Genomic DNA, 21,159 nt, shown 5'->3' on the forward strand with positions numbered 1-21,159 from the left:
GTACACAAAACAGAAAGGGAGAGGTGTTTGCTTGAGTCGTTGTTGTGCGCCATTTTTATAACCTCTGAGAGGGTTGAGCGCTGTTATTTCCTCACATGGCACATCGAATTGTGGCAAAACTATTTAACTTGAATTGGCTTATAGGGCTGTACGAGCCAAAACCACAATTGGATTATGAGGCACGCCGTAATAGTGGACTGTGGATTAATTTTGACACCGTGATGTTCTATAACGTGTCCCAAAATAAGTGCATGTGCGTTTTCTATTTCGCCCCCGTCGAAATGCGGCTGCTGTTATTGGGATTAAATCCGCGACCTCTAGCAATACCATAGCCGCAACGCTATCACGGCGGGAACTGAAGTGTTGATTTGACGGCCGACCGCTTCCATAGTGTCGCCTGGACCGTGCCGTGCGCTTTAATATATGCGGCACTGCTTCTGCGCACCCTTAGTAATTTGCCCGCTTGACATATGTGTATGGTGCTTATTTTTGAGAAATAGCAGGATCTCACTGCACTGTACCTGGAACTTAAACTTATCCAGTTTCCCTGCAACCGCTATCGTATTCGCAAGTTCCGTCGCCTATAGGTGGCGCGTAAGGGACTCAATATGCACCTTGGGAATCGATGTAAGAGAAGCCTTCCGTACTGGATGCTTTGAAAGACGATAATTACCGGCGCCTACAGAGAGTATAAGAACCCCTGAGCACATGTGCGTCCTTCACCTCAGCTCATATTTGGCTTAGCGCTTCAAGATGGCTCTGCCTTTTTCACAATCACTGTCGCTAAGTGACATCATGCGCAACAAAGACGCCTCAGAAAGGCGGATACGATGCCTCATTGGAAGGGAAGAAGTCGGGAACGTCAAGCGCATTATTTATTGCGGCGTGAAGGCCTGCAGCGGATCGTCTTTCGCTGTGCAAGGGCTTTGTCTGCAGACGTCCCATGTCCCGCAGAAGCCGCACGGGCTGGAATTTATTTGTGACCGGGAAGGTTCTGTCAAGGTACGTTAGCTTGTCTTTCGCCTTTTTCTTCGTGCTAATCACGACGGCCCGAAAATCCTACCTGTCACGCACTGCCGTTTCGCGACAAAGGACAAAGGACAATTTTACTGCTCTGTGATGTTCTCGAGCTCCTTTCACGTACTGAGTTGTTATGAGCAGATATTTATATTCGATAATTAGAGGAAGGATATCACTAAGGTTATCACAACTGCGATTTTTCAGGCGTCTAATTGACTTTAACGCATGCAGATGTAAAGAAAGCCATGCCGGTTGTTTTATTTTTCGCTGGTGCAGTTGTGTTATCGTTCCAGTGAGGAGGAGTCACGACAAGCTTTTCGCGCTCACGTCGCGAATTCAATGTGCGTGTTTTATGTTGTACCGATCATGTTTTCAGCGCCATTGCAGCTGCAAAGCTTGGTCGCGCGTTGACGTACGGGGTGCAGCCCAGAACGTAAATACATGCGTTTCTGGCGGGAACAGACAACGGCGACCACGCTGCGGGCTGCTGCCGGCGAAACACGGTCATATACTTACTACGCGCCCTCCGATCTAGTGTAGCATTTCTCTAGAGCTGCCACAAATCGCTACAAAGATGTCAGTTTTTACCTTAAATGCTCGTGCGCGCTCGTTGCGCTGGCCACAAGTGCGCAGCTCGAGCTTGGCCGCGCGGCGGAGCACGGGGCCCAGCGAGAACGAAAGCATGCGAAAGCAGCGAGACCCCGCGGCAACCGCACACTACGAGTTGATGCAGGCGAAACCTGAGAAAATGCTTCCGACGCTCGTCCACGTACTACGTATACTTGGGATCAAAGCCACGTCGTTATTCGGGCTGCTGTAATACACTGTTGCAAGCTCTATTTTTCAAAAGCATCGATTCTCCGTTGAAAAACAAATAAAATAATGTGCATAAGCAAAGAACTTCGTTTTCTTAACTACGTGGCTTCAGAAGAAGTCACTGCCGACGAAATGCCCACTGCATTTTCATCGGTGCTGTGACTGGCTTGGCAATTCGCAACTTGACAACCCAATCTTCCTTCTTTGTCGCATCTCTGTGGGGACGAGTGGAGGCTCACTTCACTTGCCACAGCTCTGTTGGGCATTGCGGCACACAGCATATACGATCTTGCACAAACGATGCGTAAAAAACAAATAAAGCCGCCACGAAGAAAGCAAGCAAATGCGCTACCGTCGCGCTGCCTGCGGGAACTCCAATACTTTTTGAAAAAAAAAAAAAATCTCGCCGATGGCCGCAGGAGCGCGTGACATTCCACCGAACTTGTGAATAGTAGTAGGGCTTCCTTGCTATCTCACGTCACCCCGCACCCCCCCTCCCCCTTCCCATTGTATGGGAACTGCCTCTTCTTCTCCCTCATCCCTCCAGTTCTATCTACGTCCCCTCTGGACTGAGACGTTAGTAGAAAGGTAACTGCTGCAGTTTCTGCAATGCTTCTGAGGAGCGTCACGGATAATTATAGCTGTCAAGAGGGTATTGTGGCGACGCCCAAGGAGCTCCGAAGGGCATTGCGCACATTCGACGCGGTGGGGTCCAAACGAGTTGAGTTTTTCCCGTCGCCTTTTCTTGCTGACTCGCCCATGTCGTGTGCACACATGCTCTGAACCACCCCCACTCTCGACGCGGTGTGCCAGACAGCAGCAGCCACAGCAGCAGCAGCAACGGTGGGAAAGTCGAAGGAAAAGACGAAGAAAGCTTCGCTTAGAAAAAAAAAAAAAGAACACGCCTGCGGCGCGCCTCGTCATTCGATGGCGCTTCTGGCACGTAAAACCACAGAATTTTATTTTTATTAAACTGGCCTCTGCAAGCACCTTTGACTGGAAGGGGGTAGGAGGGGTGGAACAGACATTTTGCATGCGCCAGTGTCTCCTTTATCCACGACTCTCGACTATCGGTACTCAACTTCGTGCACCGGCATTTCAACTTTACCAGCTTGACGTTTTTCTACACAGGACCCCACTTTGTTTTGGTATCTCTTTCGGGTAGCCTTTAGGCCGTGCGTGGGGGATCTCGCGACTGCCAAACCGAAGAAGCCGCAATGCGATTGTTTCGTCCACAGCCGTTCTGTATCAACGCGGCTGCTGAGAATTAACGGCTTCTTCTTTTATTTTTTTTGGTTGATTGATGAAATGACATCCAGAAGAAACACACAGGCTATGAGGGACGCCGCTGTGGGGGAGGGGGGAGGGGGGGGAGGGGGGGGAGGGGGCATCGCGACGCGATGGAGATGGCTGTCGCGTTTGGTCGATGCCTACAACTCGTACCCCACGCGAGCGATGGCTTCGAGCGACGTCTTCCCAGTGTTGCCGGTATGAGGGCAGCGATATAGGCACCGAAACTAGCGTGACCCATGCTTAATAACTTCAGTTGACGTGTTTTACTGTAAAAAAGCAGCACTAAATATTTCTGAAGGTCTTCCAGTATACAGGTTCTTATTCTTGCACTATAAAAATTCAATCGTTTGCTCGTACCGTGCCACAATCGGTAGTACTTGAGTGACGTACATCCAGTTCCGGTTTCGCGCTATTGGCTAGTCGCTCATAGCACTCCCGGGCGACGAGCGACGAATTCTAGATTCGCAGAACCGAGCGACCGCGCGACAAGACCGAGCGAACTGTTCAAGCGACGGCCCGATCCGTCGCTGTCGCGCACAAAATCGCGCTCGTGGGTTTTAAGCCTTAACGCGGAAGCCGCTCAGCTTGCATCGCGGCGAAACTGCGGTGTCTAAAGACTGCGAAGTCACACATGAGGAAAGGTAACAGCTACGTAGCAATTAGAGCAGGTATCATGCGCACAGCGTTGTGTATACCTCTGACGGCGGCCCTGAGTCCCAGCACGATGTACAGCACGACGAGGACTTGAGCGGCGACCAAGCCAAGCCAAAGCCGCGACGCCTTTGACAAACAGATGCGAAAGATGCCCGGCCAGTGGTACCTGCAGGTCGGGAACGATGTGTAAAAGGTCGGCATCTTCGAAAGCAGCGCTTGTATTTTTTTCTTTACCTAACCGCTGGTTCAATGTGACGTTATTTGGAACCGCAGGGTGATTGTATTTTCACATGGCGGCAAAAGAAGAGCGAGGCAGAAGGACAAGGATAGTAATAATACTCGTTGTTTACAGCTCAAAACTGACCTTGCCTCGAGGTCTCGTCGTAAATGCAAAATCATTCGAGCAGAACAACGGGCGCCAATGTCAAGGCGAGACTCTCCTTTGTTTCGTACCCAGTGTCGTAACATCCGGTTGCGCGAACGGCCCTGTGCAACAATGCCGGCTAGTGACGCAGATTTCATATGAACGAACTTGAACCTTTGCGAATTGTGTTTCGGACTAGCTTGCGGCCATCTGTTGCCTGGTTATTGTGAGGAAATAAACAAACAAACGTACGCTCCAAGCTGAACGAATTGAATGTTAGCTGTGTTAATTAGTCCATGGTAATTCAATTTAGGTAAATGTAGACGAATCGACTGGTACTTGAGAACAAATGACGAAGCAGACGATGCTTCAAAATTATAAATGCGATAGGTCCATGTTTACAGTAGTGTACAGATTACCTGATGGTAACATTGAGAGTTTCTTTCACCTTCTGGAAGGTTTTTTCTCTTTCGTAAATAATCATGAATGCGCTTTAGTACTGGGCGGTGATCTAAACAATTACATGTTAAATACCACTTATAAACCGGTAAAACTAACTTCAATTCTTGCTTTTAACTTTTACAGAAGTGTAGTTTCCTGTCCACGCGAATTATGACGGCAATTGCCACACTGATATATAGTACAACGCTGGACAAGATATGTTCGGATGTTCTTAACGTCACAATTAGTAATTGCTTGCCTATTTTCCTTCTTCTGAAAAAAAGTGTGTGAACCAGACAAATCCACTTTCACCGGTGATGCATTATTAACGTACCACTACACTCTCACTTATATCCTTTAGAGAGGAAATCAGCTTGACAGGTTGGGGTGATGTATTGTCCTGCTGCGTAACCGGCGAAGCGTATGACCGTTTTATTGACATTATCGTCTATGGTATGTTCAACGTCTGAATCACTAGAAAGACTCTCAGTGTTATATTTCATGAACACATGTCATGGGAGCATCGCACCAACTACATAAGCAATAAACTTTATAAAGTCTTAGGCGTGCACCGTAAGTGTCAGCATACGCTAGCAGTACCACAAGAACTGTTACTATGTAATGCTCTTTTTCCTTTCCATCTGCGTTACTGTCACTTGGTTTGGGCTACTGGAACTAAGGGATCGTTAACTAACTTGGTAGTATTAAAAAAATGCCTTGCGTGCCGTCGCAGGTTTGTAATACAATGCATGCACACACATCTGAAATGTTTCAGAGGTTTTATGTTTTAAAAATCGCGACTCTGTATGAGCACCAACGTTTAGTGATCGTTAAATCTGACATAATCCGTAACTTCATGCTCATATGCAGTCTATCAAACTTACGGCGTAATCCGCCTCACTTTTAACATGACACACTGAACACTGGTATGTTCTGCAGCCGCGTACAAATTATGCTTTTCAACTTCTGCTCTACTCTCTTCCATGCAGACTAAATCTAATATATATGAAAATTTACGTTGTATGTCAAAGTATGATATCACGCAAAAGCTGTGCTCGAATGTTTAATATGCTTTTTCTTTATCGAGCTTTATTTATTTTTCCTTCTTGTAGTCTGACTGTTGGCTTTGAGCATATTCCATGTCAACAGTGATTTCATGATATGTACTACAAAGAACATTGCTCTATCGTTGCCTTCTGCTGTCATTGTTATGTGGCGTAGTGGGCGCTTTGTCGAGCTGGTCGAATGCAGCTTTTATCCCATTACCTTTTGCCACTTATGTACATTAGGCTGTGCACCCATGTGGCGAAAAATAAATAAACTAAACTCAGGTGCTCGATGCTTCGAAATTGCTGTACCCATTACAGTGGAGACAAAATACAGCCAAAACTTTTGAATATTAAAGGAGCGTGATGTTATCAGTGTGAAATGCTTTGCGAAATACACGCATACCACTGTATTTGCCGCACACATGACAACACGAAATTTAGTTTGTGTAAGAACCAAGGAATATAGACATGTCGATGTTGTCAACCAAGCGTGTTGATGTGCGCCGTAGCGCCTTGCCGGCGAATTAAAAGTTTGTATTTGTTCGATGACGACATGCCCCACTGCGTTCAATTCCAGATACACGGAACTCGAAAGTACAGAAGGTCAACTTTCGAGTTCAAGGTCTTCAGCAATAACACGCCATCTACAGTAGGTACCGGAAAATACTCATCGCCGCATTGGACACATTGAGCATTTCACAGCACCTGTTTTGCAACGGGAATAAGCCCTATTATGCCTTGATTGCTTCCTCAGAGTATCCGTCGATTCCCTTAAAAAAAAAAGGCCCTATTAACATTCTCTATACTTTCTGCAAACTTCCTGGTGACCTTAGTGACATCCTGTTTACATTGCAGTATAGTAACACCTGTCTATGTCACAAGACAGTCTACTTACTTCTTTCTAACACCGTTTTCTAAAAAAAAAGTGGGTTTCGAAATTAAAGTTACCTTTTTTATCAACGACAGTTTTTATTGGCACGCCTTTAAAAACTTGATGCTGCCTCTTACAAATAGTTCTCGCTACAATAAAAAAAAATAGAAGTTACTTTGTTTTAATAAGTGTTTTTAGTGGGCAGTCACTTTTTTATACTTTTCATTCTAAAGACAAACTTCGATAGGATGTAACTAGACATTAGTACTATTTTTCCCAAAGGATATTTTTAACGGGACGCAATTCGAAAGTAACTAATTTTTTAAAGGTCGTTTCTAAGAAACACGAAGTTAATGTTGGTCTCACTTATAATATTATTCTTAAAGCAAAAGGATAGACAGTTGGGCGAGTTGGTACGGTAACATGATTTTGGCTTCTAGCGCGAAGTGAAACACGGACACAGAAAGGAGCAGACAGGACGAGCTCTAGAAAGGTTAAAACGTTCACATTGAAAAGAGCCCTGTGTACAAGAAATGTAATGCAAAAAGGATAGACAGTTGGGGGAGTTGGTACGGTAACATGATTTAGGCTTCTAGCGCGAAGTGAAACACGGACACAGAAAGGAGCAGACAGGACGAGCGCTCGTCCTGTCTGCTCCTTTCTGTGTCCGTGTTTCACTTCGCGCTAGAAGCTAAAATTATTCTTAAACCATTATCTGCTGCTGTAGAATGCTAAAGAGTATGATGAACACGAAACAGATCTCCTCACAACTTTTAGTGTTGTTTCCAAACACACACCACGCTTGTTCTACAATTATTTCATTTTGCATATATAAACATGTCTTAATTTTAAATTGGTGGCCAACTGTTGACGGAAAATCACTAGGAGACCTAAAGAAATGTTAGTAAACTGTTGATAGAACTAAAAAAAAATTGAAGGTTAATAAGTTATCGACGCACTGGTCATGGCGCTCGGAACACGAACTCTTGCTGTTTTATATTGACGGCAAACATATTTAGAGCATGATGTTGCAAATAAGCAAGCCGAATTTCCGCAGCATGGGACGTATTATGGCAGCCAGGCGTGCCCCTCATTTTCCTGTGGTTGGCACGCGCTGTGTGACCGCGTGGCCACATAACGCGTTTCCGGTTCATAAAACCGCTTGCGGGGCTTCTACTGCTCCGAGGCAGCCGTCGCGGGTAAGGGGGTGGGGAGTGCTGCGCGATTTGGACGCCGCCTATATTAACATACTTTTCAAAGTGGCCACCGTTCGAAATTGGGTGACTATGTTCAACGACCATTTCTTGCGGCGTTCCTATAGCTGGATGGAGGGGGAGAAGGGGGGGGGGGAGTGGCGAAGGCCACTGCACCGCAAGTGAAAACAACCTCCCAAATAAGCCGAACGTGATGGTATAAGCTGTCACGTATATCTCTTCTCGAGCTTTTCGGCGTACTCGACAACAACGTAAGCGCTTGCGATCTGTCGGCTAACGGACGCAGAGGGTGACGCGGGGGGCTAGAAGAATCTGTGGAGAGGGAAACGTGGCAAAGCCCGGCCATCGGTCGCGCCTTCGACTTCATGGTTCGCACGCCCCAAGGGCGGCTGCAAAAAATAGCCCGAAGGCCGGTATTATACTCTCTCTCTCTCTCTCGTCTCACCAATCGCCTATAGCAAGCACCGCGGTAAAGGAAGCGTGAGAAAAAGCAACGGTAAACGCCTTTGCTATGGGCAACGGACAAACATCTCGCATCAACTGGGCGTCATCAATGTAAGCCGCGCCAACAGAGACCTTGTTATCGATAGCGTGGAGATGCGTTTTGTCCGCCCCGGCAAGCGGTAAATTTCGAAGCTGTTTCAAGATCACCGTACAATCGATTCACTGAAGCAGACTTATAAAGTCCTGAAACACGGGACTGAGTGGTGGTCCCTGACTTTGAACTGGTCGATGGCAAAAATAAGAACAACCCCAAGCCCAAGCCTCTACCCTTCATTGTCAACCGCATCGCATGCAGCGGACATCAAATTTGGGTTGAAATTCCGTGAAGTGAAAAATAAAACAAGCCGTCTCCAGTTCTAGGTGAAGCGATAAGTTGTATCGTAGTATATCGGGATACAAATACGATATATTGAAGCGAAAGGTGTTTGAGATACAGATACGGGTTGTTAGCGGATTCAATGCATACGATACGACACTCTCGTTCTGTACCTTAGGATACGTCAGTCCATTTGTACATTCAGTATTATAGCTCCGCTGTAGGTACCACTGCAATTATACAGCAATGTTGACTTGTAAATTTATGAACTCCTGCGAATAGATTTCTATTCAATTCTTTTTTCCTACTGCCCGTATTTCGTTATGGTGCTGTAATTTTGAACTTTTCAGTAATACATTGCCGTACAGAACAGTCTCTGGTGCTTGCATCACTATGGAAGTCATCAGATTGAGTAAGGTAGGTACGCTGATGAGTCAGAGATTTTTTCATGCAGCCTTTATGATAGGTACCAGGCGTTGCTCGCTCCGCTAACAAGCTTATAATGATGTGCTGAATAGGCTGGCATGTGTACCAGGGGCGACAAAGTACTGTTAATGAAAAAATGGCGTGCTATACACCTTTGTCGTTTAGGCGGCACCGAAGGGGTCTGAACGACAAAATTAAAGACAATTTAAAGCGATGCTCACAGTGCAAATGCTGTACTTCTTCAGTTAGAGTTGAAAAGTGCCCTTGAACAGTGTTCTTATGTTAACATTTCTGACCGTAATGGGCATTACAAATACGAGTCCAAAAAATAAATTGTCGTCTCTTAGGATAAGCATTATTTGCCTTCATTTGCTAACCTTCACTCACTCTGGGTGTAATCGCGGAATTTGCTATAGGAGTATGCTTTATATTAAGGAACACGGTACCTTAACTTTGTATCCCAAATGTTGATACTGATACGCGTCGTGCCCGATATATCACGATACAGATGCTGAATGCCCTGTGAGTATCTTAATATAATATCTAATAAAGCACACTTATTTTTGGTACTGTTTAGCCCTGGTGCGGAGTGATCAACACGCGCACGAAAATTAAAGAAAGAAGTGGCTGGAAATGGGGCAAGCGAGCGTGCATACAGATAGATTCAACCCGTACGGTGACAGAACAGTACTGCAGCGCTCTAATAGGCGTAGTATAGCCTGCGTCATACTAACACGAACATGCCTTCAGCGCCTTTTCGTTATCTTATTTATTTCTTTGTTTAAGAGTTTTCGTTTCTCCTAGCTGCGGGTATACTGCTGGAGGTGTCTGGTCAAGGTGCCCTACGAATTAATGCATCTTCCTTTCAATGCCTGCGATGCATCTTTTTTCCTTCTACAGTCTGCGTAAGCGAAAATTCAGCCGCTAGAGATGCGTCTCGATTGTTCGGGTTACGTCTCACAACTGCTGTGCACACACCCGAAAGCGGCCACTCCGCGAACACACCGGCCGCATGCCAACACGTACCTGCCGGATGCGGATGCCACCTGCTGCAGGCGAAGTTCGCAAGTGCCGCTCCGATCGGACATTGCGCGCAACGCGACAGACGGGGGATCATGTAGGAAGCGGCTTGCGTAAAATAGGATGCGGCTTCTGCAGCACTTCCGGGACGCGTCTTCGTGCAACCTTTCTTGCCAGGGCGGCCTTCAACACTGTACTTTGTACATGTTGTAAATAATCTTGACTTGAACTTGAATATAATCGAAAGCGAGCAGCCAGAGTAATCGGTGTATCATGAACCGGCAGCTCAACGTGCAAGGTGCTGGTTCGATTGGGATATAGCTCATCATAGGTTAGTAAGGTCCAGTATTTACTTCAATATCAAGTGACAAAGAATACGCCATCCTAGACGCAGTAAGGGTAAAAGCAGACCAATTCAGGCTGGTGCTTGGAAACATATATGCAGCCTCAGAACAGAGAGATGAAGATGACATAGAGGTAATAAATCAAACCGTAACTAGACAGAGAGAGAGAGAGAGACATTTATTTACAGAAAGGCAGAGAGGTCGGCCTGAGCTATAGCTTGCTCTTGCCTGTAACTAGGCTGGCTTCAGAAGCAGCAGTTGAAGTGGGAGGCAAGGCACCAAGGCAATCAGTAGGTAAGCTCTCCCAAGCAACGAAGGGCCTAATAAAAGAACGACAAAGAATGAAAGTGTCCAACTCAAGACACCAGATAGAACTCGCGGAACTATCAAAACTGATCAACGAGAAAAGGATATTCGAAATTATAACGTGACGAAGACTGAGGAAGCTGTTAAAGATGGACGCAGCATGAAATCAGTCCGAAGAAAACTTGGCATAGAACAACCCAAGGTGTATGCACCGAAAGATAAGCAGGGTGATATAATCAGCAACCTCAAAGGTGTAGTAAAAGCAGCGGAACAATTCTATACTGAACTGTAGAGTACCCAGAGCAGCCATATACTACTTCCATTCAAAGTACTAACGAACGGGATATAGAGACTCCTCCTATAACTAGCGATGTAGTTATAGAAGGAAGTTATGAAGTTATAGAAGTTCCGCGTGTCTTGCAAGACATGACCCGCGGAAAAGCTGCAGGAGAAGATGAAATAACAGTAAATTTAATCAAATATGGATTAGATAGCATGCTTGAAAAGCTTGCGGCAGTTTATACAAAACCTGTCATGACTTCAAGGGTTCTAGAGAACTGGATGAATGCGAACATTATACTTTATCCACAAAAAAGCAGACGTTAAAGAATTGAAAAAAAATATAGGCCCATCAGCTTACTTTCAGTATTGTGTAAAACGTTCACCAAGATAATTTTCAATAGATTAAGGGAAACTACGACTTCAGTCAACCAAGAGAACAGGCTCGCTTCAGCAAGGTATATTCTACAGTAGATCACATCCATGTCACCAATCAGGTAATCGAGACATCTGCAAACTACGATCAACCTCTCTAGATGGCTTTCATAGATTATAAAAAGGCATTTGATTCAGTAGAGATACCAGTAGTCATAAAGAAATAACGTAATCAAGGAGTAAAGGAGGCATACCTGAATATCTTGGAAAATATCTACAAAGATTCCACAGCTACCTTGATTCTCCGTAAGAAAAGTAGGAAGATACATTCTAAGAAAAGAAAAGGAGGAAATGGGGTATTGCAGTTACTCCCTTTAGGGGAGGAACTGATCTGCCACAAACATTCCTTCCATTAGGAGGTAAGTGCGAGGGAATGAACTGTTGCTCCCCATGCCGTTACTCCTTCGAAAACTAACAGTTGCTCTTTTCCGATGCGCCTCAAGGGAGTAACGGTCATTATTTCCGATGCTCCGCAAAGGTGGAATAAACGAAATGAGGCATTTATGCCCTGATAAAAAAATTATTGAGCTGAAAGAAGAAAAAAAAGGCGCCAAAGAGTAGAACTCCAACTCACGTCCTCGCGCTCACAAGTCAGGTACTCTAACCACTGCACCACGGCAGATCGGTTGGCGGGACCGGTGTTGTGCCATTACCACAAGCCCGGATCCCGAATCTGCAAGATGCAGAATCTATCCTGCGAGCGCCATAATTCTCCCTTCACAAGTCAAGATGCTGCGCCTTCGTGCGGGAGAAGCCTCGGCGGAGCAGCGTGTTTTGACGTGCCCGCGTGTGCCCGACGGCCCGGCGCCGCACCTCCCTTGCCTGGAGGTCACCGCGCGCGCGAACTTTGAACCGAGTGGCCAGCGCGGTCGCTGGTTGGACCCCTCGGACGACCGTCGTGTGCTGACTTTGTATTGGGCCGTTTGAGTGACAATGGGCCTCGGGGATTATAAAAGCAGCAACACGCCGCTCGAAAACAGGATCTGCCGACCCCACCTGGAGAGAGGGTCGCTCCCGACTGGGGTGAGATGTGTCACGCGTTTTCGCCGGACGCCGTCGTGCGAGAACAGTCGCGTTTGTGTGAGCTCTCGGCCCCAGTGCCGATCCGTTCATGTCCTGTATGATAACCTGTATATAATGTATAAAGTCCCTTTTGTTATTCTCATCGACGCCAGGCTCGGAGTCTTCGCTACCAACGCTCTGTCACGAAACGGGTGACGAGCGCTACGGGACCACAAAGCCGTTATCGTGGTGCAGCGGTTGAAGTTCATAACACTGGCGGCACCGGTTGGATGTCGTAACACTGGTGGCACCGGTTGGAGTTCGTAACACTGGTGGCACCGGTTGAAGTTCGTAACACTGGATGGCAGCTACGGGATTGACCGGCATCAGCTACCTCGGCGCGGTGAGTGCCTGAAGTTTACCTCAAACACCAGACTTTCTCTGACACAGGTGATAGTAGCTTAGGGAAGGATTTGGTGTTGCATTGTGATAACCTTGTGTGTTTCAAGCCTAGTAAGAGTGTTTTGAAAACCAGGGGATGCTGAGGGGGTAAACAGGGCAGTGTGTGATATACTTGCATATGTCTTACTAGTAGTGTTATAGTAGCGTACGGCAGGTATATTCAAAAAGGGTAAACAGCAGGAGGACAGTGTGAACGATGGAGAAGTACAAGGTGAAGGAACTTCTCGAAATTTGTGAGGAGTTGGGCATTGAGTTGGGCTCAACCAAAAGAAAGAATGCGATCCTTGAGGTCATGAGGACTGGGGACGTAACGGCTGAGGAGGCCGCTGAGGCCTGGGCGGATATCAATGAACGACGGGAAAGGGAGGAAAGGAGAGAACAGGAACGTCGCGAAGAGGAGGAAAGGAGAGAACAGCAACAGGAGGAAAAGAGGGAGAAGGAACGTTGCATGGAGGAAAGGAGAGAGATTCGTGAGCACGAGCTTAAAATGAAAGAGTTGGAGACTCGAAATAGCTCGCCAGCGCCTAGTCTCACTTCTAACGTTCCAAGAATACGCGATCAACTTCCACCCTTTGTCGTCGGAGAGGATATGGCCAAATACCTCGTGAAATTTGAGCACGTGTGCGAACGGAATAGCATTGAGCGATCCCTCTGGGCACAGAATCTGTTAGCGTTGCTTCCTGGGGAGGCATCAGACGTAATAACTTGCTTATCGAAAGAGGCGTTTGAGAGCTACAGTGATGTGAAGGAAGCGCTACTGCGGAAGTACAAATTGTCGCCCGAAGCTTTCCGGCAGAGGTTCCGGTATGCAAAAAAGGGTAAGGAGTCGAATGTTGACTTCGCGTTTCGTCTAAAAGCCGACTTGGTGGAATGGCTGAAGGGCGAAGAGGTTTTCGACGACCGCGACAAAATTGTCGAATGCATCGCGTTGGAGCAGTTCTACCGTTGCATTGATGAGGATGTCCGGCTCTGGCTGCAAGATAGGCTAAAAGAGGTTAGGCTAAACAAGGCAGCAGAGTTAGCGGAAGAGTATTACACCCGCCGCAGCTTGCACAGCAAGGCAGTGCGCGTAGAAAAAGCTGATAGGAGAGATTGGTTTTCCGGGAAGCCCGACGAACGGAAGCAAATCACGCGTCGCGAGTTTCGGGACGACGAATCCCTTACCAAAGAAACTGTAAGGGAAGGACAGAATGCATCTCAGAATGATGACAATGGTCCGAAACAGCGAAACGAAATGACGCGTGCTTTTGAAAAACGGAAACCGTTAACCTGCTACAATTGCAAAAAGCAAGGGCACATCGCTGCAAGCTGCCCAGAGAGAATTGCTTTTGCAACGATACAGGAAACTCACAAGAACATACGTCTATTGGAGCCCTATGTGCAGGAAATTAAGGTAAACGGCAAGAAGTGCCGAGCACTGCGGGACTCTGCAGCAACTATGGACGTTGTTCACCCGTCTTTCGTCTCCTCGAGTGATTTTACGGGAGAGTGCGTTAGGATACGGCAAGTGGCCGAGAAGGAGAGTGTCTGTTTACCGATCGCAACGGTTAGCATTGAAGGAGAATTTGGGAAACTTAACGCCGAAGCCGCTGTGTCAGCCGCCCTCCCGGAGCAATTTTCCTACCTCTTCTCAAATAGCTCGGAGCAGCTGCTGAGGGATCAGGGCAAATCATTCTTTGCCGACGTGGCGTACATGGCCCCCACGCGATCCAAAGCGCGCCCGCTGTCGAGGGAACTTGACTTAGCGTCGGTGAGCGAAAGGCGGTGCGGCACACGGACCGATCACGGTAACTGGAGTGGCGAGCAGTCACGGGAGAGGCAGAGCTCGGAGGCTGGCCTAGACGAGCGGGTCCTGGAAGTGAGTGGGAGTGACGCGTGCAGTGCTAGCCGCGATATAGACTCGACGCCGCAATTAGGCGACGCGGGCTCCACACTCGCTCCGGTTTCCGCCAGCCGGCAGGAGCAGGCTGCAGTTGAAAGAAAAAGTCTGATTCGCGAGCAACAGGAAGATTGTTCATTAGCCGATCTGAGGAAGAGCGTCAAACGGGGAGTGGAAAAAAAGGGGGATTCATTTGGCAAGGAATCTGGCTTATTGTACCGCCGCTACACGGATAAGCAGGGTCGCAAATATAAGCAGCTTCGGATTCCGCGAAAATATCGCCGGGAAAAATGAATGACCTCATTTGCTTCCTCAGAAGTATGTTTTCGGTCCAAGCGATTTCAAGGGGACCATTCTATTTGTCATTATTATTGATGATTAATAATTGTTTCTATTTTGTTGCGTTGATAATTTGAAAACTGGTTGTTTGAGCCTTGTGTACTGGATCGTACACCTGCCTCCTGTTGCAGCGGGAGAAAAAAGGGGAAAACAATTTAGTTAGGTTGATTTGAATTATGGCCTTGTCTGGTGTTTGACGGGAGACAGAGGGCACTTGTTCGTGTTGGGTGTTGCCTTTTGCCGGTCGGTTTTGCAAGCTGCAGAACGACCAAGCGGGACCAGTGGCGAGAAGCAAGGTCTTAGGAACGACCCGAGCGGAGCTGGTCAAGGTGCCTTGGCGACGACGTGGTGAGCAGAGCTCCTGTCCTGGCGAGTCGGACCTGGGCACGTGAGGTTACCTGGCGTCCCGACACTGGACGTGAACTTGGACGAGCCTGACGAACGTGCGCGCCTGGCATCCGAGCCACGTGGAGGCAGCTCGTCTTCCCGGCGCCTTATCTGAGGGCGGGGATGCTGTTGTGCCATTACCACAAGCCCGGATCCCGAATCTGCAAGATGCAGAATCTATCCTGCGAGCGCCATAATTCTCCCTTCACAAGTCAAGATGCTGCGCCTTCGTGCGGGAGAAGCCTCGGCGGAGCAGCGTGTTTTGACGTGCCCGCGTGTGCCCGACGGCCCGGCGCCGCACCTCCCTTGCCTGGAGGTCACCGCGCGCGCGAACTTTGAACCGAGTGGCCAGCGCGGTCGCTGGTTGGACCCCTCGGACGACCGTCGTGTGCTGACTTTGTATTGGGCCGTTTGAGTGACAATGGGCCTCGGGGATTATAAAAGCAGCAACACGCCGCTCGAAAACAGGATCTGCCGACCCCACCTGGAGAGAGGGTCGCTCCCGACTGGGGTGAGATGTGTCACGCGTTTTCGCCGGACGCCGTCGTGCGAGAACAGTCGCGTTTGTGTGAGCTCTCGGCCCCAGTGCCGATCCGTTCATGTCCTGTATGATAACCTGTATATAATGTATAAAGTCCCTTTTGTTATTCTCATCGACGCCAGGCTCGGAGTCTTCGCTACCAACGCTCTGTCACGAAACGGGTGACGAGCGCTACGGGACCACAAAGCCGTTATCGTGGTGCAGCGGTTGAAGTTCATAACACTGGCGGCACCGGTTGGATGTCGTAACACTGGTGGCACCGGTTGGAGTTCGTAACACTGGTGGCACCGGTTGAAGTTCGTAACACCGGATATTGAGACACGTTAAGCATCGGAACGCAGGAGCGGCAGCATATAAATGTCTGCTTGCAAGTTTACAAAGATAAAGCGTGTAATAAATAACGCCAAAAGAATGTCAGAAGCCAAAAGCACGAAGATTAGACAAATACATGTGCTACATCCATCATTTTCATGGTTGCTGAACGATCGCACGATCGCAACGCCATAGTTGACTCGAGTACATTTTTTGGGAAACTGTATATGGCGGCAAGAAAAGCCATGACTCCTGATTTTAAAGCTTATGGGATGCAAGCGAAGGGCGCCATTGCTTGCCCAGTGATTCTGGCAGACGGCTGAACTGTTCCATACCACGAAACGAACGTTTCACTTGGTGGAACTCGAATCACGGCGCGGGTGTGCAGGTCGATAGAAAGCACTACAGAGCAGGAAACTGCGACACTGACGTGCTCCTTGTTTAAGCTTTGACGCTGAAGAGTTTACCTGTATAGCTACGATTCATTCGAATATCCTACACGGTTCCTTCGCCCACGATTCCCGTCGAACATCCGTAACAGACGTCACCCCTAGCAGAATATTATCGGTCGTGTTGTTTGTTTTAAGTGTCGCAGTATATATATATATATATATATATATATATATATATATATATATATATATATATATATATATATATATATATATATATATATATATATATATATATATATATATATATATATATATGTATATCAGATACGAGTGTTCATCGTTAAGTGATGATAGAGTTGGATAACGAGAGGTTCATTTCTCGCTCTTGCCAGGTGGGGAAGAAAAATAATAATTGGCCAATATGCATGCGCCATATCGCCTAACTATAGGTTTCTTACTGCCATGTCTTTAGCAACGACTTGATGCTCTCTCCGGGGCGCTTCTTGGATGGCGGTGCGGCTTGCTTCTTGTCCACACGCTTGGCCTTGTCTCGTTCGGGGCCCCTGGACGCAGCGACCGTGCCAGGTGGTGGCAATCGCTGCACGCCGGCGGCCACGAGCGCCTCGTCCCGCTGCGGTCTCGGCTTTACGACCGACCGCTCTCTGACGGCGGAGTGGCCGGACGTGGGCTTGTACCCCTGTTCTCCCGCTCCTTCCATACCGCGGTACCTGCACGGGGACACGTTCTTGAAGATGGACGAATAGGAACGATCGATCACCACAGTCTCTGCCACCGAAATGAAGGGTTCAGACCCCGCTACGGCGTGGCTATGCAGGGACAGAAATTGAGGGAGCCGCAGTTTGTTTAGCGCTTCGTTAGCCGTTAACGCGCTTTTTTAACTAACCGCGGTCATGCTCTCCGTTAGGGAACAACAAGAGGTGGTGAAGATCATTTAACCGCAGTTCTCATAAATACAAGTTGCGTGATACGCAGCCGGTGAATGAGCACTTCCACTTATCTCACAAATTTTAGTGTTCTAATTAAACGATAAGTTTAACAACAATATGACTCTTGACTAAAATCTACGAGTATAGCGTTCAGGCCTTAGATTGTGCGTGTCGGTGTTAGTTTCGAGACTGAAGGAAGGGCACGCGCTGCTCCCTCGGGACACATTGCACAAGGACACGTGTTCGAATAATCGCTCTCCTCGTTGTACGAGGACAGCTGTGTCTTCCACTGATCGTCTTGAAGCATAGCAGAAGTTATAAATAGAATTTCCCTCCCTACTTCTCAGCTCTTGTAACTGGTAACCAAGCCAACGTGACATAAATATCCACGGTCGCCATAGTCGTGTATTCCAAGTACAGCTATACAAACTACCTGGAAAAAAAGAAGTTAAACTCGGCCAACATTTCCTAATTAACAAAAGGCCTTACAAGTCTTCTCACTGTCACTTCACTGTTAGAAAGCCGACGCTGTGATAAAAAAAAATGGAAACGAAATGATCGTACTAACGCCTCGTCACGTCCCCATATGAAGTGTGTGGGATATGTCGGCCTTCACCCTTGACCTCACCGCTCAATAGGCGCAGGCCTTCTGCTGGTTATCTGGATGGTGCCGGTCAGCTGGCTTTGCTACATGTGCGCACGTACTAACTATGTCTGCCTCGTGCCTGCTACATAAGTAATCCATTGTTTTATTTACGGTCTGAGACATATACAGAAAAAAGCAAATACTAAATAATAATGCTTTTACAGACTTGATACACGTGCAATGTTTTTTTTTTCAGTGTCCACTGGATTCGTCCTCAGCGGTGAATGTAACGTTGCGTTCTGCATTGCTTCAATGGATGTGCTAGTATGGGTCTTTAGGCAAGAGTTACCTGATGCATTTACGCGTAATCTTCTGAATCCTTTATACTGTCAGGAAATACTATACGGTTGAGTGAGTGAATCGGGTTTTGTTGTGAGGATCACTCGCCCGTCTTAAGCAAGTGAAATGACGGTTACTGTGAGGATAGACATGCATTCCACTGAGCGCCCCCCCCCTCCCACACACACACTCACACACACACACACCTAACGGACCGCAACTACATTTGACGGGCAAGACAGGCGCGCGCTCCCGTCCCTTCGCGCCCCTGCGCAGTGAGAGGTATAGTGGGTTTGACCGAGCAATCTCTCGCGGAGTCCCTGGGTTTTATTCCCTTATTTTCTTCGTCTCGCTTGTGCTGTTAAGTAGAACCTCAGCGTCCTTGCTCTAAACGGAGGCGTATTTGCTCGCGTGTAGCAATAACACCTTTTCCATTTACCGACTCGAAGGCAACGTGCCGAATGCGACGTGCACGCCGTTTTTCTCCACCTATAGTGACAAGAAAGCATGATACCAATACTTTAGAGATAAGCCAGCACCTATTAAACAGTTTTACATTAGGTGACTCAAGCCGCCCTCAAGCGTTGGGAGACGTAAAACACCGGGCATACAAAAAAAAAGACAAACAAGAAACACACCAAATAGTACGAAATAGTTGGACCACAATATAGCGCGAAAGGACCACAATGAAATTTGCGTAACCCACCGCTTGCGTGCGACTTGCGTGCCATAATCTAAACTCTCTATTATTGAACAGCTTTGCCAGTTCTTTGAGCCAACTGGTCAAGGTCAACTGGTCAAGGTCAAACGCGTCGAGGCAGGGAATTTCCTCAGGATAAACTCGCCCGTCGTTTGGAGTGGCTCGATACGAATGAGGCGCCTAACATGCGAATGCACGCGCCTGGCCTCGATGAAGAGCGAGCACTGCAAGCAGCTCCTCGTGATCAAAAAAAAAAAAAAAACAACCTGCAAAGGTTCTGCACGCTTACTGCGAGTGCGATGCGAGATAAGTGCTGTCCCTTCAAGACCTAGCGTATGGCATGGGCATGGAAAAGAGATGGAGTGAACGCAACACGTTGTATTGCAAAACGTGTAAAGCTGCACTTCCCCTGCCAGAACGACAAGACAAGACAAGACAAGACAAGACAAGACAAGACAAGACAAGACAAGACCAGACAGACAGACAGACAGACAGACAGACAGACAGAGAGAGAGAGACTCCGACTTCAGCATAATGCGACATCCCGAATGCTTCCAATGATTCCAATGGCCTGTGCGGCTACGTTCCTATTTTTGATTGACCCAACAGCTTCTTCCGCGATGCACGCGGCAACGAGTTTGTCAGCCAATGGCAAAAGCCATGTGATGTATACACCGGTAGATTGAAATAATTAAAATAGAGCCGAGACTGCCGAACCAGTCGTAGGGTGACGAGTGCGACTCGAATAAGTGAGACTCGAATGTTTACAGAACTGGTGTCGTGCTGTTACAAGAACGCAGACTCGCCTCACTCAGCAAGAGTCGCGTAATGGCTCTCTGGTAACAGGGCGTATTTTTTGGAACTTGACCGTGCGTGCCCACAGCAATATACAACAGTATATGTAACACATCCAGAATTCCCCGTTGGTTCGTCGAATTCGCAGTTACAGCAAGTGTCCGCGGCATGAGGCCCGTCGAACGCTGTGCCTATCGCTCGAACATACGTTTACGGAGTCGTTTTCGTCGACAAAGCTGCTTGTAGCCTTTCCCGCCAACTGCTGAAGTGTTTCCTTACCCAATATCAGCAGCCCGAACACGTGCAAAATCATTGTTCAGTCCTCCGAGCTCAAAACATTAGCGCGGTTCATGTGCGGAATAACGCACTCACTTTTGACTTCGCACGCCTATCCAGCGGTACTAGCGGAGAAGCTAGGCTGCTGCTAGGAGCGAGGGCACGCGCATGCGCATAGCTGAATCAGAAAAAAAAATTCATTGGACACACCTGATATTACGCACGTGTGGGAATGCGAAAGCATTATACCGTTTGTATGGACCTCGGACCGCCTTGAACGCGGTCACGTTATACACTCATGACGTGGTGCCACCTACTCCGCATTGGCTACCCCGTCACGTGCCAAATGACCCATGCACTAGGCCTCACCTTTAGTCAGCCAGATGACTGAGACGTGACGTGTGCAATGACGCACGTACTAGGCACACATGTAGTCAACCTGAGCCGTGGAGCCGCTATAGCGTTGGGGAAGTGTGCTCGTTTCTCACCTTGGAGGCTTCGGTTCGATTCCCGCCGAGGCCGAAATTTACCAAAATTTCATTTAGAAGCCATTAATTTACTTCCTTCACAGAGACCTCCCCGAGAAGTTCTTCGTCAAGCCGAGGAGTTGTTGACGTGTTTTTTCCTCTGCGCCGTCGGCCATTTTTGGTGCCGTCTTTCGGTCACTCCGAATACGACGGATTTTCGCTCAATGGGGGCATATAATGCTTTCGCGTTAAAGAAAAGTCTATTAGGCGGATTCAATCGCAGTCGCACGTTCCTTGATGACAGGCACGAATGACGATCAACGACGTCACTTGAACGCTGATGCGCATCTCTTGTTGTTAGTATCTTTTTCCAAGCTTAT

General features: G+C 47.7%; 1 protein-coding gene across 3 annotated transcripts in view; it reads right to left on the reverse strand.

Moving 5' to 3' along the window:
• LOC135896445 (tissue alpha-L-fucosidase-like) overlaps positions 1–21,159 on the reverse strand; it is a 93,783-nt gene that overhangs the window by 19,038 nt on the left and 53,586 nt on the right. For all 3 annotated transcript variants that reach the window (XM_065424824.1, XM_065424831.1, XM_065424841.1), the window contains exons 2-3: positions 17,128–17,397; positions 3,825–3,949 (exon numbers count right to left, since the gene is read on the reverse strand). In XM_065424824.1, the coding sequence (XP_065280896.1) occupies positions 3,825–3,949; positions 17,128–17,397 (395 nt within the window). The remainder of the gene's footprint in view (positions 1–3,824; positions 3,950–17,127; positions 17,398–21,159) is intronic.

This window comes from Dermacentor albipictus, chromosome 1, assembly GCF_038994185.2.
Source record: "Dermacentor albipictus isolate Rhodes 1998 colony chromosome 1, USDA_Dalb.pri_finalv2, whole genome shotgun sequence".
NCBI classification, from domain to species: Eukaryota; Metazoa; Arthropoda; class Arachnida; order Ixodida; family Ixodidae; genus Dermacentor; species Dermacentor albipictus.